General features: G+C 43.3%; 1 protein-coding gene across 2 annotated transcripts in view; it reads right to left on the reverse strand.

Moving 5' to 3' along the window:
* The window catches only part of LOC139410176 (adhesion G protein-coupled receptor A3-like), a 278,756-nt gene that overhangs the window by 42,852 nt on the left and 211,546 nt on the right, over positions 1-24,358 (reverse strand). For both annotated transcript variants that reach the window (XM_071155639.1, XM_071155632.1), the window contains exons 13-14: positions 22,044-22,251; positions 21,373-21,581 (exon numbers count right to left, since the gene is read on the reverse strand). In XM_071155639.1, coding sequence (XP_071011740.1) covers positions 21,373-21,581; positions 22,044-22,251 — 417 coding nt within the window. The remainder of the gene's footprint in view (positions 1-21,372; positions 21,582-22,043; positions 22,252-24,358) is intronic.

Raw genomic sequence — 24,358 nt, forward strand, 5'->3', positions numbered from 1 at the left:
CCCTGAGCCTTTACACCATATTCAACCATTTACCAGTTGACTGACTGAACCAATCAAAACTACTTGTCAAATGCCCTCATATTGGATTCAAGGATCCTCCTGCTAAGTAAAAATCCATATATACCCAACTAAATCTTTATACCCTATCCATATATAGCCTGCTGAGAGTATCCCCATAACTCCAGGAGCAGTCCTAGTATCTGAGAAATGGCGCTGCAGGAGGGGACTTTAGCTCACGGGGCTGCCGAGGACTGGATTTACTGCTGTGGGGTGAGGTGATTGGAGGAACACTAACAGTCATCCGACTGGCTCGGGTCAAACGGTAGGAAGGGGCTCAGAGGAGAGGAGGGGAAAGGGGAGGGTAGGAAAGGGAAGGTGGGGGGGTGGGGGGGTGATGAAGAGAAGAGAAAAGAGCATGGAGAGGTGGAAGAGAGGAGATGAAAAGTGTGCAATGTATGGAGGGTTAGAAGCAAAGAAGAAGGGCAAGATGGAGGAGGAGTGGGGGAGGAGGGAGATGTCACTTTCACCAGACCGAGAAAAATTGTGAATCACACTGCAGGGTGCATGACTGCCTGCTTTGAACAAATAGTTCTCAGCATTGCCAGTCCCAGTGTTAAAACTCCTGGGGAGATGCAGGGAGAGACAGACCTCTCATACAGTGGACAGTTGAACAAAGACTGCAGAGTGATTGATGCCAAATACTGGCGCATCAACTTGATCTCACAACCGAATGATCCCATTGGTCGAAAATCAACGTCCCAGGAAATGGAGAAAAAGACCTGCCTATTCTCCCAATTGCAAAACATCCTTTTATCATTATCATCGCTGGTGTTGTCTCGACACTCTTAGAAAAACCTCAAGATATATAGTCGGCTGTCCCCATAGGATAACCTTTTGAAGAACCCTTTTTGGTTCCACGTAGAACCTTTTCTACAGAGTTCTACATGGAACCAAAAGGGTTCTACCTCGACCAAAAAGGGTTCTCCTATGGAGACAGCCGAAAAACCCTTTTGAAACCCTTCTCTCTTTTTTTCCTAAGAGTGTAGTTGCTTAACAGACACATAATGCAATATCCATAACCATCATAGTTTGCCTGTCGGGGGAACAAAAAAATACAGTATATCCCTAATTGTTCATATAGCAGTGATACTGAGTGATGTCTCCTTGCAATACCTTGTAGCACCAGGCTCTGAACAATTCCCATTCCTCACGTATTCTTGCCAACCAGCCCTACTCCCAGCGTCAGATAAGAACAGCAGCCAGCCAGTTTCCAATAGGATTCTTCCATCCAGACCACTCACAGCTATTATCATCATTATTACTATCGTATCACATAAGTGAGTGTTGCCTGGCTGCCTGTGTGGACATTATTAGTGTGTTTAGCGGGGCCCCTGTCCCGGCCCTGACAGCACAAATCACCACAGACTGAGCCAGAGTATACCGTGCCCAGGCCGGCTAAACCTATTCTGGATTAGCCACCATGTTCCATCTAAGCACGCTCCGTTGTCCCTTTCCCCTCTGCAGCCAAACAGCCTCTTTATCCCGTGTCTGTGTTGTCCCTACACATTTAATCCATACGACACACGCGCCCCCCCCCCCCCCCATCCCCGAAAATCAGATTACTCGTGTTAATTAAACCCGGCCCCAATTCCAATCCAATAATCTCAAAAGATCCCAGTTACACTGAACATTGAGAGATCATGGAGTCAGTGGGGTCTGGGAGGTGCTGTGCTAAGATGGTGTCTGTATACCAATATTTATTTTCATGAGGATTTAAGGATTATGGGTCAAACTGAAGCGCATGCGCTCAATTATCTCTCCCTTGTTCTTTCCCCCCCCCCGCACACATGCATATGACAACGATACAGAGACTCACAGGAACACCCTACACTTTAACGTCCCTTGGCGGACTGGCCGAAGGGCTCCCGGCTCCATCCAGCACCATTCTTTATCATCCCTGAGCAGCCGTTCTGGAACGGAACTGGAAAGTGTGCAAATCAAACCCATCTACAACCACCCAATAACACCCAGGGGAGCAGGCCGGTCAAACTCCCTCCCTGGACAAATCACATTTTATTTGTCACATGCTTCATAAACAGCCGGTGTGGACTAACAGTGAACGGTGACTGACAGGCGATGATCCCGAAAACCATCATGCAACATTTGTTTCTACAATGTTTCCCCGGTGGTTGTGAGCCGAATGCTCTTATAACCGCGGAGACGGAATAAGACCGATAGGATCAAGATGTTGACAGGGACATGCACATAAAGCACACTGTTGTTTGTGTAATGAAATCAAGTTAAATCAAACATCATATTATGGACCATTATTAGATGATGTATCTCATTTGGAATACAGTGAAACGTCCCTCCAGACATCGTTATTTAAGGGTCCTGTGTATAATTTGTGCTTGATTCCTCTACTTACACATCAAAGGATACGGTTAACATCATGTCCCCAGAGTCTCTTCCTCTGCCTTAGATTAAAAATAAGTAACATTTGCTGCGTATCTGAATTACGCTGAGTGTACAAAACATTACGAACAACTCTGAGACATAGACTGACCAGGTGAATCCGGGTGAAAGCTATGATCCCTTATTGGTGTCACTTGTTAAATTCACTTCACTCAGCGTAGATGAAGGGGAGGAGACAGGTTAAAGAAGGATTGTGTGTGTGCCATTCAGAGGGTGATATTAAAATATTTAAGTGCCTTTGAACGGGGTATGGTAGTTGGTGCCAGGCGCACCGGTTTGAGTGTGTCAAGAACTCCAACGCTGCTGGGTTTTTCACGCTCAATAGTTTCCCGTGTGCATCAAGAACGGTCCACCACCTTAAGGACATCCAGCCAACTTGACACAACTGTAGGAAGTCAACATGGGCCAGCAAACCTGTGGAATGCCTTTTGACACCTTGTAAAGTCCACGCCCCGACGAATTGAGGTGGTTCTGAGGGCAAAAGGCGGCGCAACTCAATCTTAGGAAGGTATTAGGAATGTTTTGTACACTTGAGTGTATACTGTACCACTCTAGTTACTGCAGTCTCTTTTCTTAATAGACTTGAAGCTATGAGCTTAAGTGACCTATACTAAGTGCTCTGTGGAGTGACCTTGGCCCCTGTGTGCGTGTGCGTGTGTGTGTGTGTGTGTGTGTGTGTGTGCGTGCGTGTCTGCGGCAGAGCCCACTCACAGTTCAGCATTACACAAAGTTACTCAACCATGATTACAACTAAAGGATGTTGAAGGAATGGCTGTAGGCTGAGAGTTCCTTATCTAAATGAACAAATGAAACAACCTGAACCACATCTGAATGACGAAATAAGATGACTTCCCCATTTCACTAACCAAGCTTGTCTCTCAACCTACATACATAGAACCCGCATTACCTGTTGAATACCTTGTCAAACTATGATAACATCTATACTTGAAAAATGCAGTGCTTTTCTAAGAGGATAATCTATTGCCACATTCACATGGTGGCCTGCCCAGTGGAGAGCTGGCTGGTGGGCGCAGTCTGGGGCTGAGAGTGAGAGGAGGGTGACTCATCCCCTCTTTACTACACAGCAGTCTCAATGGAGCTATCTCTGTATGCTCTCTGTACACACACACGCGCACACGCGCACACACATGTTCCTTACGCCTTCTGAGACCACATGTTGCTCAACACTTAGAGAGAATATGGACAACATCAATCTCCTCCCTCACTGGTTGATACACTGTACACAAAACTGCAATTTTCTTCTAAAGTGCCCAACAAAGAATAACAATAACACTCCACAGGTTAAAGGGATACTGCAAGATCCCTGCAACTAATTCAATTTTTCCACTTTGTAAACATGACAACATCACAATGATGTCAAAGTTGTTTTCTACAAATGATTTGTCTACTTTCTACAATGTATTTCCAGGCCACTAGTGTAAATTTGACGAAATAGTCATTCGCCGCCGTTTAGAAAAGACTTGGCATTCACCATCAGATCATCAATATGCTGCGGCATTTGTAGAATGTTGATAACAATGGCAACGACGCGACCGAGTGACGGAGGTGCAACCAATGTTTACCATGCCCATATATATCACTGCACATTTCTATGTTCTACACTGAAACGGAAAGGAACAAAACTTATTTTGAAAATCCGTCGCTATGACGTCATTGGGAGGAATGCTTTTTATTTTTTAACTGTGATTTTCAAAAACTACAATGTGCTTCCAGCCAGAGAGGTGGCATTTTCACATTAGAAGACTGGCATGCTGCTGGAGATAATGAATATGATGTTAAAAAGTAAAAAGTGCTAAAATGTCCCTTTATAACAATAACTCAGCTAGTGCAATCAGAAAGCTCACCAGAGAGACTTCCTCTTGTCTATTCCTTTTCAACACATTTGTTTCTCGGTCTCCTGAACCAACAGAGGCCTCCAATGGCATCCGAGTGCCGCCGGCCCATAAAAAAAGCACTGTAATGTAATGTTAGAGCTCTGATGACTCTATTACGATCATCATAAAAACCACATTGTTTCCAAAACACTTCAGACTGAAGTTTCCTAGAGCGGAGGAAGGGCTTGTCAGAGACTAGACACTGCTGAATCCCCATCAGGGCCAGACCATAACTAGCCTACAATGATGTGTGGCAGCAATACACAACTAGATAGGTCTGGAAGAGAAAAGAGAGCAGGGAAATGCAAAAAAAAAGTGTTTCTGTGCTTAAATGTGTCCTATTGCATATGCCTAAGTGCAGCATGTCCATGTGTATTTACAGTGTGCGTGTGTGTGTAGGCTATGGGAGTGTACGTTCATGGCTGAGAAACCTCTGCCTCACACCTTCCGACCCTCTATGCTTTCCCATTTCCCACCCTCCCTCCCTCCCTCCCTTCCTCTGCAATCTTCTCTTCCATTTTTTGATTATGGATTGCATGACAACAAGGCCAATCCCATTTCACACCCTGACAGCTCTGCTACCTGCAGCCATTTAGACCTAAGTGGCTGCTCCATCTCATCCTGCTCCCATTTACATGTTTGGGTCTCATTATGACATAAGGCAGGCAGGCAGGCCGCCACATAGTGTTTGGATGCGAAAAGAGGAATTTCACTGGCCAGATTAGTTTTCACCTTTGATACGGGAGCGTATCGCTCACCCAGTGGAATGGGATGCGGGGTGGGGGGAGAATTGAGTGAACTTTGAAGTTAAACCGTGGAGGTGCAACGCCTAACCTGACCTCCGGAGAAATACTAATGTGAAACATGACTCACACACACTGGCGAGCACAGCCCCGACACACACATCCGTACTTCGTACACACAAATGGCCCCCTTTCTCAGCTAGACACAAGGACAAACACAAACGCACGCACACCGAAATAAATGGTACGAGAGCTGTTCAAATCAAAGAAACATAATCTCTCAGCATTTTACTCAAATATTCCTGACAAACACATGATTATGATCCACTTTTCTTCCAAGCACAGCCATGCTCTCTTCATTCATGTAAACTATTACTGTCAGGTCAATGAACATAAAAACACATTGCCATAATTATGACCATATGACCATACTAAGTCAACGCATATTAAGAGAGTAAGTCTGTCTGGCTAATTTACTTTTATCCCATCACTTGCTGTGTTTGACCCGAGATGAGCTACCCACGTCAACTCAAATAACTATGCCTTGCCTTGGCAACCCTTCTCATAACAAATACTGTACATACATTTGAAGTCAGAAGTTTACAGACACCTTAGCCAAATACATTTAAACTCAGTTTTTCACAATTCCTGACATTTAATCCTAGTAAAATGTCCTTGTTTTAGGTCAGTTAGAATCACTACTTTATTTTTAGAATGTGAAATGTCAGAATAATAGTAGAGTTTGATTTATTTCAGATTTTATTTCTTGCATCACATTCCCAGTGGGTCAGAAGTTTAAATACACTCAATTAGTATTTGGTAGCATTGCCTTTAAATGGCTTAACCTGGGTCAAAGATTGTGGGTAGCCTTTCACAAGTTTCCCACAATAAGTTGGATGAATTTTAGCCCATTCCTCCTGACAGAGCTGGTGTAACTGAGTCAGGTTTGTAGACCTCCTTGCTCGCACATGCTTTTTCAGTTCTGCCCACAAACTTTCTATGGGATTGAGGTCAGGGCTTTGTAATGGCCACTCCAATACCTTGACTTTGTTGTCCTTAAGCCATTTTGCCACAACTTTGGAAGTATGCTTGGGGTCATTGTTCATTTGGAAGACCCATTTACGACCAAGCTTTAACTTCCTGACTGAAGGGATTTTGCTTCATTATATCCACATAATTTTCCTACCTCATGATGCCATCTATTTTGTGAAGTGCACCAGTCTCTCCTGCAGCAAAGCACCCCCACAACATGATGCTGCCACCCCCGTGCTTTTGATTGGGATGGTGTTCTTCAGCTTGCAAGCCTCCCCGTTTTTCCTCCAAACATAATGATGGTCATTATGGCCAAACAGTTCTATTTTTGTTTCATCAGACCAGAGGACATTTCTCCAAAAAAGTGCGATCTTTGTCCCCATGTGCAGTTGCAAACCGTAGTCTGGCTTTTTTTATGGCGGTTTTGGAGCAGTGGCTTCTTCCTTGCTGAGGTTATGTTATCTCTAGGAGACGGAATGCGTCTCCTTCCTGAGAGGTATATGACGGCTGCGTGGTCCCATGGTGTTTATACTTGCATACTATTGTTTGTACAGATGAACGTGGTACCTTCAGGTGTTTGGAAATTGCTCCCAAGGATGAACCAGACTTGTGGAGGTCTACAATTGCTTTTCTGAGGTCTTGGCTGACTTCTTTTGCTTTTCCCATGATGTCAAGCAAAGAGGCACTGAGTTTGAAGGTAGGCCTTGAAATACAGTGCCTTGCGAAAGTATTCGGCCCCCTTGAACTTTGCGACCTTTTGCCACATTTCAGGCTTCAAACATAAAGATATAACACTGTATTTTTTTGTGAAGAATCAACAACAAGTGGGACACAATCATGAAGTGGAACGACATTTATTGGATATTTCAAACTTTTTTAACAAATCAACAAAACAAAATTGGGCGTGCAAAATTATTCAGCCCCTTTACTTTCAGTGCAGCAAACTCTCTCCAGAAGTTCAGTGAGGATCCAATGTTGACCTAAATGACTAATGATGATAAATACAATCCACCTGTGTGTAATCAAGTCTCCGTATAAATACACCTGCACTGTGATAGTCTCAGAGGTCCGAGCACTGTGCAAGCGATAATATTGAAATGGAAGGAGTATCAGACCACTGCAAATCTACCAAGACCTGGCCGTCCCTCTAAACTTTCAGCTCATACAAGGAGAAGACTGATCAGAGATGCAGCCAAGAGGCCCATGATCACTCTGGATGAACTGCAGAGATCTACAGCTGAGGTGGGAGACTCTGTCCATAGGACAACAATCAGTTGTATATTGCACAAATCTGGCCTTTATGGAAGAGTGGCAAGAAGAAAGCCATTTCTTAAAGATATCCATAAAAAGTGTCGTTTAAAGTTTGCCACAAGCCACCTGGGAGACACACCAAACATGTGGAAGAAGGTGCTCTGGTCAGATGAAACCAAAATGTAACTTTTTGGCAACAATGCAAGACGTTGTGTTTGGCGTAAAAGCAACACAGCTCATCACCCTGAACACACCATCCCCACTGTCAAACATGGTGGTGGCAGCATCATGGTTTGGGCCTGCTTTTCTTCAGCAGGGACAGGGAAGATGGTTAAAATTGATGGGAAGATGGATGGAGCCAAATACAGGACCATTCTGGAAGAAAACCTGATGGAGTCTGCAAAAGACCTGAGACTGGGACGGAGATTTGTCTTCCAATAAGACAATGATCCAAAACATAAAGCAAAATCTACAATGGAATGGTTCAAAAATAAACATATCCAGGTGTTAGAATGGCCAAGTCAAAGTCCAGACCTGAATCCAATCGAGAATCTGTGGAAAGAACTGAAAACTGCTGTTCACAAATGCTCTCCATCCAACCTCACTGAGCTCGAGCTGTTTTGCAAAAAATGTCAGTCTCTCGATGTGCAAAACTGATAGAGACATACCCCAAGCGACTTACAGCTGTAATCGCAGCAAAAAGTGGCGCTACAAAGTATTAACTTAAGGGGGCTGAATAATTTTGCACGCCCAATTTTTCAGTTTTTGATTTGTTAAAAAAGTTTGAAATATCCAATAAATGTCGTTCCACTTCATGATTGTGTCCCACTTGTTGTTGATTCTTCACAAAAAAATACAGTGTTATATCTTTATGTTTGAAGCCTGAAATGTGGCAAAAGGTCGCAAAGTTCAAGGGGGCCGAATACTTTCGCAAGGCACTGTACATCCACAGGTACACCTCCAATTGACTCAAATGATGTCAATTAGCTTATCAGAAGCTTCTAAAGCCATCATTTTCTGGAATTTTCCAAGCTGTTTAAAGACACAGTCAACTTAGTGTATGTAAACTTCTGACCCACTGCAATTGTGATACAGTGAATTATAAGTGAAAAAATCTGTCTGTAAACAATTGTTGGAAAAATTATTTGTGTCATGCACAAAGTAAATGTCCTAACCGACTTGCCAAAACTATAGTTTGTTAACGAGAAATGTTAACGACAAGTTTTAATGACTCCAACCTAAGTGTATGTAAACTTCCGACTTCAACTCTACATTATCTGAGAGCAAACATCATTAGTTCACATCCATTCATTGTTTTAAAAGGCTTTAACTATATAAAAACAGCCACGGCAAATGATATCTCCAGAGCAAGCCTCACCTCTGACCCTTCTGAAGTACGGTGAGACACACACAAACTGTACATACAGGCAGACACCAACACGCCACAATTACATTTTTATATTTGAATTCTTACTTCAACTGTCCATAAGGTGATGGGCCAGGATCATAGACGTTGATAGACATAACATCTCTGTATCTGTGCCATGATGGCGTCTGTGAGAGCATGGGCAGCGTCATTGAGGCCATCTCCATCTTGAAAGTAAATTTTCTTCTTTACAAGTAAAATGTATTGGCTGATCCCTCCTGATGACCCGGGTGTCACGACTCCCCAACTGAGTCATCAGGTCATGTCAACCCGGTCATCAGAAGGGATCAGCCAATCAATTTGGAAGTCCTACCCAGTTGACTAAATCAAAGCGACGAAAGTCCTCAATGGCGCTGCCCATCCTAACACTGGGTTTTGGTCACTACAGGACACCATACAAATCCATTGCCAGGACATTGTTTTAGTTAGGTTCAAATTATAAATCAATCCTAATGTGACTTGGATTTAAAGGATAAGCACCTAGACTGGTGCAAGAAATATGGCAGAAGGAAACTCTCTTGCCAATGCTTACACAATCCAATGCTTTTTTAACTTTAGTAGTAGATGTAAGAAGAATCAAATACCGTTGCCATTATCTGGCAGAAAGAGAGAGGGGGGAAAAAATTAAGTCATGGCACATTTGACATGTTACCTTTATGTAATATTAAACATCTATCACTGACTAACCCCTTCAAATAGGGTCAATAAAAACAGCTGCAACAGCAAAAATATAAGCAATACAACACTGCTACACAAATCTATCAGTTCATAGCCAGCCAGTGTGTGTGTGTGTGTGTGTGTGTGTGTGTGTGTGTGTGTGTGTGTGTGTGTGTGTGTGTGTGTGTGTGTGTGTGTGTGTGTGTGTGTTTCTGTTCAACCAAACAAGATTTTCTGGTTCATCTTCAATAAGACTCTGTGTTCCAGAGAGGTGGTCATTCAGTTTCTCATGCCTGACGACAGTTGACCACAGACAGAGAATATTCTCTCCAAGAATGCCTGGGATACATGGGCAGAAACCAGATCCAGCGCCACAGGGTGAAGCTTAGGATAAACAACCATTCTTGCCTGCCAGAGCTGGAGAGGTGACTCTGTCAACATGCCCCTCTTTACCTCTTCCAAGTATTTCCGCAGATCACACATTGCACTTAATGCCCTGCCAGATTGACCCTCCAGCTGGACAGTTGACCTCAGACCCAATCTTCAATGTGAGGAAGCTATATTTCTGAAGCACTGTGGTCGAGATGCTTGCTGAATTCATCGTGCTGGCATCTTCCTGGTGTCCTGCTGCTCCGCTGCTGTACTTTCTGATTTGTTGAAGTAAAGCAAAAGACTCATCAGTGGTTCCATCTCTGTTTAGCAAAGTGCCAGAGACACATTTGGGTCCATCAGGCAAGCTGCTGCAGGGGTTGGATCAAAGTTGGCTGCCAGAGGATTCAGTATGCATGCGAAGCGCTCACACAGTGACTTCAGGAGGACCTGTGCCAACTGTTTTGCAACAGTAGTTGACTGAAGGTTGAGAAGGCATGGCACCACATCAGAGAGTGACTGGCTTTCAGTTTGAATTTGGTCGGTGTGGGCCAACTTCACAAGTTGGTCAAGCTTGGCCCAGTCACGCACCGTGCTCACCCTACGATTTCTTCCCTGTTAGTTAGTGATAGCTAGTGATAACGATGCACAAGCTAGGCTTATTTGAAACATCGGCATCTATTGCCAGCATTTACCCACCAGATTCAGAAGCTCGAAAACCCCATCAGAAAAAACAGCTTGAAAACCCCATTCGATTTTTGCTCAAAGTTTAGAAAAGAAATAACCATAATTTAGGATGGTTTTTATAAAAATGTTGTTAGGTTTGTAGTCAAAGATAGTTTTAGTTTTTACAATGTTTTTCATTTCAGTTCTTTTCTTTTCTTTTTTTTACCCCCTTTTTCTCCCCAATTTCGTGGTATCCAATTGATAGTAGCTACTATCTTGTCTCATCGCTACAACTCCCGTATGGGCTCGGGAGAGACAAAGGTCGAAAGTCATGCGTCCTCCGATACACAACCCAACCAAGCCGCACTGCTTCTTAACACAGCGCGCATCAAACCCGGAAGCCAGCCGAACCAATGTGTTGGAGGAAACACCGTGCACCTGGCGACCTTGGTTAATGTGCACTGCTCCCGGCCCGCCACAGGAGTCGCTGGTGCGCGATGAGACAAGGATATCCCTACCGGCCAAACCCTCCCTAACTCGGACGACGCTAGGCCAATTGTGCGTCGCCCCACGGACCTCCTGCTCGCGGCCGGTTACGACAGAGCCTGGGCGCGAACCCAGAGTCTCTGGTGGCCCTTAACCACTGCGCCACCTGGGAGGCCCTCATTTCAGTTTATTTATTTCAGTTTACTAAATTGTTTTTCAAAATGTTGTTTTTATTTTGGTTTTCATTTACTCTAATAGCCTTGCTGACGACTCACACTGAATTATTTCTGCTGCTCTATCTATCACTACATACTTTAGTCTGAATCTGTCATTCCACACATCCACAGTACAATAGCCATGTCCTTTCAAACCCAGCCTTGATGTGATACTGTTTGTGGTGATATCCTCTGCTCAGAGCCTGGGAGCAGCTGCAACCAGACCACCCCAGGAGGGGGGACATTCTGGGAAACAGTGTATTGGCTGACGAGACAGGCAGACCATTGAGGTATAAAAGAACTAGAGACTGTGTCCAAGATGTCTGACCTTTGTTTTCAATGTAAGCCACTCACGTTCGCATTAGCCGATTCATGAACCATCTATAACCCGGTTGCATCTGGTTTACACGGCCCAACTTCACATGCGCACTAGCGCACAGGGAGCAGCGCGAGCAGCGACAATGTCATCACTTTATCCAAAAAGATGGCAGACATTGGATGAATGTAAATTGTTAATATCTTTGGCCGTGAGTGACAGAAAAAATCTGTCACAGAAACAATTATTTGAATAATTCAGTGCATGTTTTGCGCACAAAGGCGCAGACTGTCTTATTAGGAATTTTCTAATCTGACTTCCCTATGTGGCTGTCTATGGGCTGGGCATCAGTTAAACTGCAGTACCGAAGCAAGGCTGTAGGAGCAATCAAAACTGCTTCTCGAACCGGAACCCTGGCCCCTTGAGGCAGACCTGCAGCCAGCCAGTGCTGAGCTGGATCACACTGTACATGGCCCTAATGGACGCAAAATAAGCTCAAAATGTGTTCGTCTAGATCAGCCAGCATGTGTAAATAATGTGCTGTCCGTTTCGGTTAAAGCGATACACAATAGCAAGAGCCATGCCCAAGCCCTTCTCCAATCGAAACTAGCCTACCTGCTTCATTTGTTTCCCGCGATGTGGTGAGCCTCATTTGCTGAGGCAGCTACTATCTGTCCCGGGATATTGCCAAACCCTAAAGTCTGAAGAGCTGCTGCATGGCGCCTAGCGAGGTTCCCTTGACAGTTTGAACACAGCCCACAAAGTGATTAACCCTTATGGCTGGGAGCGCGGATAGTCCCGGGCTTGTGGCTGTTCAAATCCCTGCTGTTTGTTGCTATTTCCATCGGTCCTGCAAGCTGTGCTGGCTGGAATTGCCAGTGTTAACCTACCATGCTACCATGACAAAGACCAATGCCGGTGGAAGTACCATTGAGGACAAGGTTATTTTAGGCAAAAAAAAAGTTGTTCTACAAACAATTGTTACAACAACAATAACATAGCTTCAAGTGTTGTGTCCAAATACTGGTTGAGTCAACTAATAAAATAATGGACGATTTGACCAGAAAAGTCCAGAACCTGAAGAATAGTTTGCAGTACTCCAAAGGTCAGCTCAATGAGTTTAAACAGGTCAATCAAGGCGGAACGACATTGTTGTGGACGGAATTGCAGAATCACCACATGAGATCTGGACAGAGTCTGAGGACAAAGTGAGGGAAATAATCACTGAGAAACTGAAGACGGGTCACAGGAAGACTGAGGTGGAGCGCGCCCACAGGACTGGAAAACAAGCCCAAGTGACAGGCCCAGGCTGATACTGGTCAAGTTCCTGAGGTTCAAGGACAAGGTAATCGTTCTGAACAGAGCCAATAATTTGAGAGGAATGTACATCTTCCTCAATGAGGACTATCCTGAAGCTGTGCACCAGAAGAGCAGACTAGCTGTCCTCTCAAGAGGAAGCTTCTAACTGACTATAATATGACCCAGGCTATCACTCAACCAACTGGAGTGCATACCAATAATGTTGAATCTGTGACATCCACTTTTATTGATCATATCTTCACGAATGCTGCATTGCTTTGCTCCAAAGCTATATCAGTTCCCATTGGCTGTAGTGACCATGACATTGTGGCAATAGCAAGGAAAGGCAAAGTGACAAATGTTGGGCCTAAAGTCATTTATAAGAGATCATACAAAACGTTCTCTCGGGACTCGTATGTTGAAGAATAAAAAGTATGTTGGTCTGATGTTTATGAGGAAGTAAGTCTAGATGCAGCACTGGAAGTTTGTAAAATGATTTATGCCAATTGTTGACAAGCATGCACCTCTTTAAGAAATTAACTGTGAGAACTGTTTGAGCCTTGGGCCATTACTCTTCTCTATATTTACAAATGATTTGCCACTCGACATGTCAGCACCCAAAGCCAGTGAGCCCATCGACATTCTAAATCAGGAGCTACAGTCAGTGATTAATAATAAACTGGTCTTAAACTGGTCTTCAATAAAGCTACAACAAAAAGGACTGTATTTGGTTCAAAACATTATCGAAGACATAAACCTTAACTGGAGTTGTGTATGAAGGGTGTGACCACGGAGAAAGTTGTAGAAGCTAAACTCCTAGGTATATCATGTAATGTTGCTTTTCTTTGTCATGGTCAAGTCATATTGACAAAGTTGTTAAGATGGGGAGGGGTCTGTCTGCTCTAAAATATGTTCTGTGTTGTTGACACAAAAATCAACTGTACTTGTTGTTCAGGCTCTGGTCTTGTCCCATCATGATTACTGTCTGGTAATATGGTCAAGTGCAGCAAAGAAAGATCTAGCAAAGCTGCAGCTGGTTGAAAGCAGAGCAGCACACCTTGCCCTTAACTGCAAATACAAAACTAACATCAACAACATGCATGCCGGTCTTTCCTGGTTGAGGGTTGACGAGAGATTAACTGCATCAATTCTTGCTTTTGTGAGAAATATTATTGTGTTTAAATGTTCAAATTGTCTGTATAATCAACTTGCGTATAGCTCTGACAGACATAGTTACCCAGCCAGACATACCACCAGGGGACTCTTTACACTCCCCAAATCCAGGACAGAATTCAAGGAAAAGCACAGTATTATGTAGAGCTATGATCACATGTAACTCCCTTCCATCTCAAATTACTCAAGCAAACAGCAAAATTAGCTTTAAAAAACAAATAAAACAACACCTCACAACACAACGTCTCTCCCGTATCTGACCTAGTTGTAATGTCCATGTTAATGTTTTCAAATGTATGTCAATTGTAAAATATTTTGTCTGTAATTGTCACGCCCTGGTCTTTATATTTTGTGTTTTCCTTATTATTTTGGTCAGGCCAGGGTGTGACATGGGTTTATTTATGTGGTGTGTTTTGTCTTGGGGTTTTCGTAGGTATAGGGATGTGGTTTAGTGGGGTTCTCTAGCAAAGTCTATGGCTGTCTGAATTGGTTCTCAATCAGAGGCAGGTGATTATCGTTGTCTCTGATTGGGAACCATATTTAGGCAGCCATATTCTTTGAGTGTTTGGTGGGTGATTGTTCCTGTCTCTGTGTTTGTTTGCACCAGATAGGCTGTATAGGTTTTCACGTTCCGTTTCTTGTTTTTGTATTGTTCGTTTTTTCATCATTATTAAACATGTATGAAAATTACCACGCTGCATTTTGGTCCGACTCTACTTCACCCGAAGAAAACCGTAACAGTAATGCGTTTTTCGTTATGTGTGGTACACCAGGAAGAGCTGTCGCCCTTGTCGCCCCAAAACAATCTATACAAAAAATATCCTGTCCTCATTTCGACAGGGACAGTTCTTGCGGTGGATGAACAGTGAAGTGGCCATGGTTAGGAGGGCTGCTGGTGGGGAACAGTTGTTGGGAGAGGGTCCCTATTCCTCCTCTTAACATGGCTGGAATCTGCTAATATGAGATTATTTTATGCATTATTTATACTCTTCACTGCTACTGTGGATTACATTAATTGAGTATGAAGGTTACAAGTAACTTTAATCAAAATGATGACTTACATATAGACTGAGTGTACAAAACATTAAGAACATGGCATAAATTGACCAGGTGAATCCAGGTGAAAGCTATGATCCCTTCAATCAGTGTAGATGAAGGGAAAGTGGCATGTTAAAGAAGGATTTTTTTATTGAGACATGGATTGTACTGCCATTCAGAGGGTGAATTGGCAAGACAAAAGATTTAAGTGCCAAGTGCATCGGTTTATGTCAAGGACTGAAATGTCGCTGGGTTGTTCATGCTCAACAGGTTCCTGTGTGTATCACGAATGGCCCACCACCAAAAAGAGAGCCAACTTGACACAACTGTGGGAAGCATTGGAGTAAACGTGGCCAGCAAACCTGTGGAATGCTTTCGACATCTTTGGAGTCCATGCCCTGACGAATTGAGGCTGTTCTGAGGGCAAAAAGGGTTTGGGGTGCAACTCAATATTAGGAAGATGTTCTTCATGTTTTGTACACTCAGTGTGTGTGTGTGTGTGTGTGTGTGTGTGTGTGCGTGCGTGCGTGCGTGTGTGTGCGTGCGTGTGGTTCCATATGAGAAATCTATACTGAATGGTTCCTCTTATTCAACCCTTTCCCATGTAAAAACATATGTCCTAGCCAACGGAAATGTAGCACTGTTAAAGTTATGCATATCACATCAGACTAAAAATGTAATTTCAACAGCACCATTATCATTTATAAACAGCGTTCATCAGCATGGACAGTTTTACAATTGAAGTGCAACGCAATGGTGCTGTCCATAAAAGCCTATCGTTGCTTAGCTGCCAATGAATCAGTCGCTTTCTAGAAACAACATTAAAACTGTGAAACCATTGAATAGCCTATTAACTTTCTTTGGATCACTCCAACTATGATTGTGTACCCAGACATATTAATTTGAAACATCCTTCTTGCTAGGAGCAGAAGTGTTATAATCTTTCCTATACTTAGCCGAGGACAGCAACAGTCATTTGAAAAACAATAGGTTAAAAGCAATGCCATTTGTAACCAAAAGAAGGGGAGGATCAAATACGAGGGAGGTTTTCCCATCCCATCCAATATGTTGTGTCAGTGAAAAATAAGCCCCGACACTGACTATTGGCTGACTACAGCAAAGCCCCAGCAAAACTGTTGACGTTCAAATGAATGGCATGCCGTGCAGTTGAGACTCATTATTCAGGGTGAAAACAATCACCATCACATGCCAAATGATTGGCAAGTTGGAATCTGTTATGGAAGTGAGGATTACTGACTCTGCTAGACCTCCCTAGGCGTATGTATGGTGATTATTAAAACTGGTCCCAGATCAGAAAAGTGAGCTCATCATTTATCAGGATCCATATGGGGCCAGACATTTTTCCTGACTATTTGCCCTGGCCAGGAAAAACTCTGTGCCCTAAATGTTCTTGATCATGTCGCATGGTAAGGAAACACTCCTGGCCCGTGTGTATCACAGAGCAAGAAATTACACCCTTTCAACACACTTCAGTCATCAAAACTTCAATGGTACTGTCATACAACCGCAGATAACACAGATGGCCTGATTCTTCATCGACCCAACAGCTTCGTGTGAAGAAAAAAAACGACTGACTATCATACCAACAGAATGGCATCTGAATATGTGGGGAAAGGAAAACAATTAACCTGTGTATTAATTTGATTTTCGTAATAGTCTAGACGTTATAATCGCGTTAAACTGACTGAGCAACTGTGGCACTTTCAAATTAAAAGGATAATCTATCCCCAGGTGTCCTTAAGTAGCTCAAAAACTCTTTGGAAATCTCCTCTCAGACAACATGAAAGGGGAATTGATTCTATGTTCCCGCGCAGCAGACTGAATGAGCCTAGACTCTCAGTCAGAAACCAGAAGGCGTAGTGATTCCGATCGCCTACGCATACATGGAAATGTCCGCTCCGTACGCATCCATCTTTAAAACAAGAGTGGGTGAGAGCTAGGGGTCAGAGGTAAGCACGGGTAAGTGGCTCACAAATCGTCAGCTCTGCCCTAACCCTCATCGTTATCACACAGCTGGGAGGGGTGGGGCGTGGGGTTGTGTGTGCAGTGCATGTGTGTGCGTGCGTGCGCATGTATAATTCCACCACAATGATGCCAACCGATAAGAAGGATGAGACAAAGGGAGTACGTGTACACTGTCTCTCCTGCTTGCCATTGGTATACTCTCAATACAGATTACAATCCACTCCCAAAATATGTCCTTTATTTACAGTATGCATAGTTGATTCATTTCCATGTTTTGGTTATTAGATTGTGCACTACATGGTAAAAAGTGTATTCTAGGAATTAAAAGTGCACGGCTCACCTGCTTTGCTTCATTCCCACACAAAACCCAGTTAGTATTAATTGCAATGCTGAACCAAGTCTTTTTCCCCCTGTGTGTCCGCTCAGCATTACACAGTCAGCCTGCCCTACAGACTATAGAAATAGATCTCTGAATAGACCCTCTTCCATTCGCTTACCACTTTTGAGCCTTTGTAATGATTGGATACTGACAAATCCGGCTTTTCCCTGCATTCTGCTCTCTGTAAAGGTCTGTCCTTGCATATTAAACAGGCTGGAGCACTGGAGCAATCACATGGAGAAAACATGCCTCCCAGACTACACCTCATGTTTAGACCAATCTAAAAATGCCAGCATGTTTGACGGTGAAAAACATACACACAGGTTAAGAGGAAAAAAGACCGTCATTGATGAAGATGAACGATCAGGCTGCAATGCTGTAAATGAATGAATCAGCCTTGCCCGCCCTACAGACACAGGCCTCGTGGGCTACAGAACACACACAGAGAGGAGGGACTGGACTAGGGAAGGGTTACAGCTGGAACTGTCCATGGTGCTGAAACCTAGAACATGCATGTATTTTCAATCCAAATAGAATGTTAATTTATTTTACTATATAATTTGGCATTCCCAAAGAAGGCTACAGCGAGCAGGGGTGTCTGGATCTGTCCATGGTTCTGAAACCTGGGGAGTCAAAATCAAATCAAACTGTATTTGTCACATGCGCCGAATACAACAATTACCCCCCTGTCATTCACCTTACAGTGAAATGCTTACTTACAAGCCCTTAATCAACAATGCAGTTTATTAAAAATACCTAAAAAAAAGAAAGAGATAAGAATAACAATTGATTAAAGAACAACAGTAAATAACAATAGCGGGGATATATTTTGGGGGGACCGGTACAGAGTCAATGTGCGGGGGCACCGGTGTGGAGGTAATTGAGGTATTATGTACATGTAGGTAGAGTTATTAAAGTTACTATGCATTGATAATAACAGAAAGTAGCAGCGGCATTCCGGGGGGGGGGGGCTGGAGTCTGACAATTTTTAGGACCTTCCCTCTGACACCGCCTGGTATAAAGGTCCTGGATGGCAGGAAGCTTGGCCCCAGTGATGTACTGGGCCGTGCGCACTACCATCTCTTTCAGTTACTAAAAAAACAAACATCTCGTAGAAACTATATAGACTAGAACATTACGTAGAGGAGTAGACTCATATTTAGCAAGACAACGGCACAACTGGAACTGTCCAGGATGTTGAAACATGGGGCCCAGCATGCCACAACATATATTTCCAATTTCATTTAGGTCCAGAAACAAACATATCTTACATAGAACTGTGGGATTCATAAGGATGCTAGAGGGGGGGGGGGGGGGGGGGTTATCCATGGTGCTGAAACCAGGAGAGCAGCATTCTACTGAAGGTATTAAGGTGTATTCAGTAGCATGTGATTGAAACGGTCCATGGTGCTGAAACCTGAATGGCATGATGCTATTTCTCCAATCTCTTTGATTTTCCAATTTATGACTCGACAGTCAACCCAGCAAGGGAGCTCCCCGTCTCTTCTTTAATGAGCCCAATACCAACTTCTGTCTTATAATTTAATTTGGTATTCACAAACAATAATGAAACAGGTGCTATTAACAATTTACCTGCTGTCTATTCCAAGACCCAAAGTTTTCACATCTACATTAATATTCATATCTAGGGGCTAATCCTCTTCATATCCAGGGGCTAATCCAAAAGACAAGGACGACAAAGAGCACCTGCAATACAATTCTCCTTCTCCCTTTCATTTAGCATTCTGGTCACAGGTCTACTCGAGAGACTAGCATTTCATTTTCCTAAGCCAAGTCAAAAGCATCTCATTAAATTGCTTTTAAATAACAAACCATAACTGGATACCAATCCCCAGGGACAATTGTATTGGACTGTCACGCCATTTGTAGACTAATCATCTCCACACAAGCCCCAAAGTGCTGAATGAGAACTGCATACATTATTAGAGCTGGAGATTGCTCGTGTGCCTTTCAGACGAGATGATGGTTTTCTCACCTTGCTATCTGCCAGAGCTGTCTTTCATTGTTTGACCCCCCTGTCATTCTGTTAAAAGTTGTAGATTTGTCCTCTAATGGTTTCCTCGTGTTGTACCTCGCAGAGATTTGACTGTGGTCCACTCATTTGAGGAAATTTGAGAACAGACGTGTCATGTTTGCTCTACTTCTTTGCAGTCCTGGCAGTGGTTCACCTCAGAGGTGAATACTGTACCATCCAATCACACTGTGCTGCAGAACTGCCCATGCTGGACATCTGAGATGATAATACCACAGCTACATACACTAAGAAAAATGTCTGAATTAAATGCTTGCTCTTTCTGATATTAACAGTGCATCTATTCAGCATTAGTATTAGAGACCAGAATACAAGTTTGGGTAGAGTTTACAACTTGTTGAGATCACTAGATTTGCATTGACACAGCTGTTGTCATTCTGCATCGAGGCAGCTGTGTCAGATTTATTTGGGTGGTCCAAACCTGCATCAATGATCATAGTCCCTAACACCAGTTAACAAACAGGTAACGATAGATTATATGGTGATATATCAAACACATTACCAGAACAGTTCCAGCTTGACATGAGGAGATCATGCAACAGGTTCAGTACTCCAGAGCCAAACAGGAGCGAGAAATCATACTGCAACAGAGATAGCGCCGAAAAGAGAGTGATGTCACGAGTCTGTAAATATGGGTCCTTTTCTCGGGCACTGCAGAGTCTACTGCGGGTGTGGTGATTGCATTAGTAAGGCGCGCAGGGTCTCTGGCATAAAAACCCGAATAAAAAACATAATATCCTCTCCCTAGAGAGACCAGACTGCAACAGCTACACCCACCCAACACGACCAGCACTTCCATTTGACGGGCCTTGACGTTCAAATCATTAATCTGCTGTCAGGTCTATTCACTAAATTGTCTCGCGATCTCACTTTGCTCGTGCGCTGACAGCCACTACATACCCAATAAAGGCGTGCCGTCAAGTGCATGCAGTGAAAAGCATTTTTCCATAGCCCAGGTTGTATATTAAATTGATAGCCTACATTGCCACAGCCCCACGCAATGACAATCTGACATCTGCGCTCTACTTGACAACAGCTTGGTATTCCATGCACACCATCCCTTGCTCTCACTATGCCGCTTTTTCTCCCCTGTCTCACACAGCAACTCTTCAATTTCTGCTTTTCAAACCCGGTTCATTTCATAGGAAAAATAACGAAATTGAACAGCCTCGTAAAATGTGCAGATTTAAGCAACTCTGAAAAACACCGTCATTCCACAGAACACCACTTTCATGCACTATAAGGACTAACCTCCCAATCTAGCGAATCCCACTCTTCGGTAAACATCCGGAGAATTCCTGTCTGTCCAAACGCGGACTAGGCGCAGAGGCACTATGGAACGACTGAGCGATGCGATGACATTGCGCTGTCGGTATTATCCTCATGAAATCTATTTTCATAGGAGACGTCGACAGGAGAAGGTATTCAGAAATACACACAGCGACAACACCATGACCAACTTGAGCGAGAAAGATTTAAAGATGGCTTGCTTTACAATCGTACATTTCGGTGGAAGAAGGTTGCAAACAATTAGCAGGCTACACCACTTGCGCTTGCAGGCGAATACTGACAAGGCGCTCGTTCTATTGAGCACCGTTTCGATTTGAGCTGCCGTAGCAGAGGTAGCAGACAAGAGAACCAACTTCGTGTTTCCAAAAAACGAGTAATACCATCCTCAGCCATGTTTCCATTGCGCATCTCCCCATTACATTTTCCTCCGCAGGATTAGGCTACAACAAACAATAAAGCAAAATTGGGAAAGGTCCCTTAATATCACGAAGTGCTTGATAAAGCACGTGGCTCTACTGATTCGTGCAAAATCATGTGTTTGATTCATTATAAGCAACAACCCGCGAGAGCCGGGGACAATGTGTCCTGTGCGAGGATTGTAATAAGGTCACTTCTGTACTCACCATTAGCACCGCAAAGTTATTGTGATGAGTGCAATGAATGGTGGTCGTGCTGCCCAGGGAGTCTGTTATGTGGCACCCCTCTGCCCGCCAGCCACCGTGCCCATCTAGCAGGTCAAAATCCCAATAGGCTGCGGTGGGGTCTACACCCAGCGCGAAGTGCCTGAGAGCGATGGTAACCGAGTGCACCGCGCTCCCGAGGGTGCACCTATCTGCAAGAAAGCAAAACATTACATTAGGGAAACCAAGTGGAAAGTCTAAGTGCAACATTCAAGACGCATGGGCACAAACGAACACACAAACACACACAATAATGTTACTGTTGTCAGACAGACATCAATTATGATTCATTCTGCCTTCTTTCATTATTTGTATTTATCTTTCATTGACATGTTTATGTTAAACATGTAAAAGTTATTAAACATCTGGCACAGAAATCATCAAGAGGGTGGTAACGGAAATAACATGCATTTACAAATCATTCAAATGTGGTGTGAATTAGGCTATGCGTTTAACTTACAAATACATGTAATATGGACCAGATCTCTACAAGCTGCGCACTTTTTTTTCAATTTCTTATGCATGTGCGTGTTCCTGTGTTTGTCGACAGATCATAGTTGTAGACAGCGTTGACATCCGAGCCATGATGATAAAATGCATGCATTTCCTCTTACCTAATTTGGTGAAAGCAACTGGTGTCGAAACGCTCCTACGTTTTCCATCATCTGCAAGATTTGACGAATTCCCTGTGCAAGGAAAGAGTTTCCCATTTCGAAAGACAATAAACTGCAGCTTGCAAGTCGAGTTATCAACAGATTGCAACGCAGAGGGGCTAGGCGTACCAGCCAGCGGTAAATGGATTGAGGCGACTGCGACCGAGTTCTGCGGGTGGAATAAAAAAGGACAACATTTAAATTAAATAAACCATTCGCTAGAGATGCGCTGAAAATTATCACTCCAGTATAGTAAGATTGACAATTTGCTTCCCTCTCCAAGATTGGAAGCGATCAAAGAGCACAAGTAACCATGGGAATGGGTTTCACTCAGTAGGCTATGTCTGAAGCGCTCTCGTGCGCCTATTTGGTCAGGCTCCCTGCCGCAGAGGTGGAAATTGTTCTTACGCCTCGATCACACCGGCAGTGAATTACGTTTTGGCACACCAAAAGTACATTCATTTCTCATTGAACGCTGCGTTTTCCTTACAACATTACATTGCAGAGGCAGTAGCAGTGCTTTCTGTGTGGGGCATACGTTGGATTTATCGAACATATGCATCAAATTATATGCTTAGACAGCTTGACAGAAATAGTAGCAGAAAGTGAAATCTGATTTTTTTTGTTGCATGCATATCCAGATGATGCTATGTTCCATTTTTGCGCTATCACTGTAGGTGTGATCAAGGCTTTACCTTCTCAGCTCTGCAGCGTTGATTTAAAGAGACAACCGGACTCACTTTATCTTCCCCTCACAGCCTTTAAACACCATGGAATCCCCTAACATTACCCTTTGTGAGCTTTGGGAGGGAAACACCGTTTCTAAAAAGAGTAGCGGCAGGCATTACATTGTGCGTTGGGTCAGGATGGATTGAGTGCACTTAGGAGGACCCTACCCAGAGTAAGCATTCCTAACATAGCTGAGTTCAAGTCTAATCATATAAAAGGATCCCAAAGTGCTACAGTCAGCAGCTTAGGGGCATATGAGAATGCAGCCTGCACATAATTAATGTGATCTGATTAATATTTTGCTGATAAATGTTTAATAAATATTATACATTATTATGACAACATAAATGCATCTTTTTGCTATGCGAATGTGTTTCCACTCCAACACAGCAAGATATACCTACCTAGTGATGTGTTTTTAGCCATCCATTTATTTGGACACCTACGATTTACCATTGCAGATATTCAGGGAGAATAATCAACAGAGAAACAGTGTTGGGTAAAACCATGATTCTACAACATAATAAAAATGCATTCAAACTTCTATAGGTGCATGACGTCTGTTGAGGTTATGGATGTGTGTGACGTCAAAGAAGCCTGACACCAGCTAGTACCAAGGGAAGGGGCAAGAGTTGGGTGAGGAAAGAGAAGGACTGGAACTGTCCCTTGTGCTGAAACATGGGGAAAGATGAACATTTTCTTCCTTATTTTCTATTCCCATCCCATCCCCCTTGTCATAGTGGTCCTCTGTAGCGCAGTTGGTATAAGATGGCATTTGCAATGCCAGGATAGTGTGCTCAATTCCCGGGACCACCCAAAAATAAAGAGTGTATGCAGGCATGACTGTAAATCACTTTGGATAAAAGTGGCTGCTAAATGGCATATATTATTGCTATTTCCCTCACATATATTATGGTTAAGGGGTCGTTTCCGTCCTGTGTTCAGCCTTATGTCCGCTTGGCCAGCTGAGCCATGGAGCAAACTTGTTCCATTGGATCATTTGTACATTTGATCTTATTTTTTAGCTAGTCCTTATAAAAACAAATAATAATAACAATAATAAAATGTATACAGTGCATTTGGAAAGTATTCAGACCCCTTGTCTTTTTTCCACATTTTGTTACGTTACAGCCTTATTCTAAAATTGATTAAATGAAAATAAATCCTCATCAATCTACACACAATACACCATAATTGTGAAGTGAAACCAAGTTTTTTAAATATATTTTAGCAAATGTATACAAACTTAATTTTAAAAAGTACCTTATTTACATAAGTATTCAGACCTTTGCTATGAGACTATAAATTGAGCTCAGGTGCATCCCGTTTCCATTGACCAACCTTGAGATGTTTATGCAACTTGATTGGAGTCCACCTGTGGTAAATTCAATTGATTGGACATGATTTGGAAAGGCACATCCCTTTCTATATAAGGTCCCACAGTTGACAGTGCATGTCAGTGCAAAACCAAGCCATGAGGCCGAAGGAATTGCCCTTAAGAGCGCAGCGACAGGATTGTGTCGAAGCACAGATCTGGGGAAGGGTAC

The sequence above is a fragment of the Oncorhynchus clarkii genome, chromosome 1 (assembly GCF_045791955.1).
Source record: "Oncorhynchus clarkii lewisi isolate Uvic-CL-2024 chromosome 1, UVic_Ocla_1.0, whole genome shotgun sequence".
NCBI lineage: Eukaryota > Metazoa > Chordata > Actinopteri > Salmoniformes > Salmonidae > Oncorhynchus > Oncorhynchus clarkii.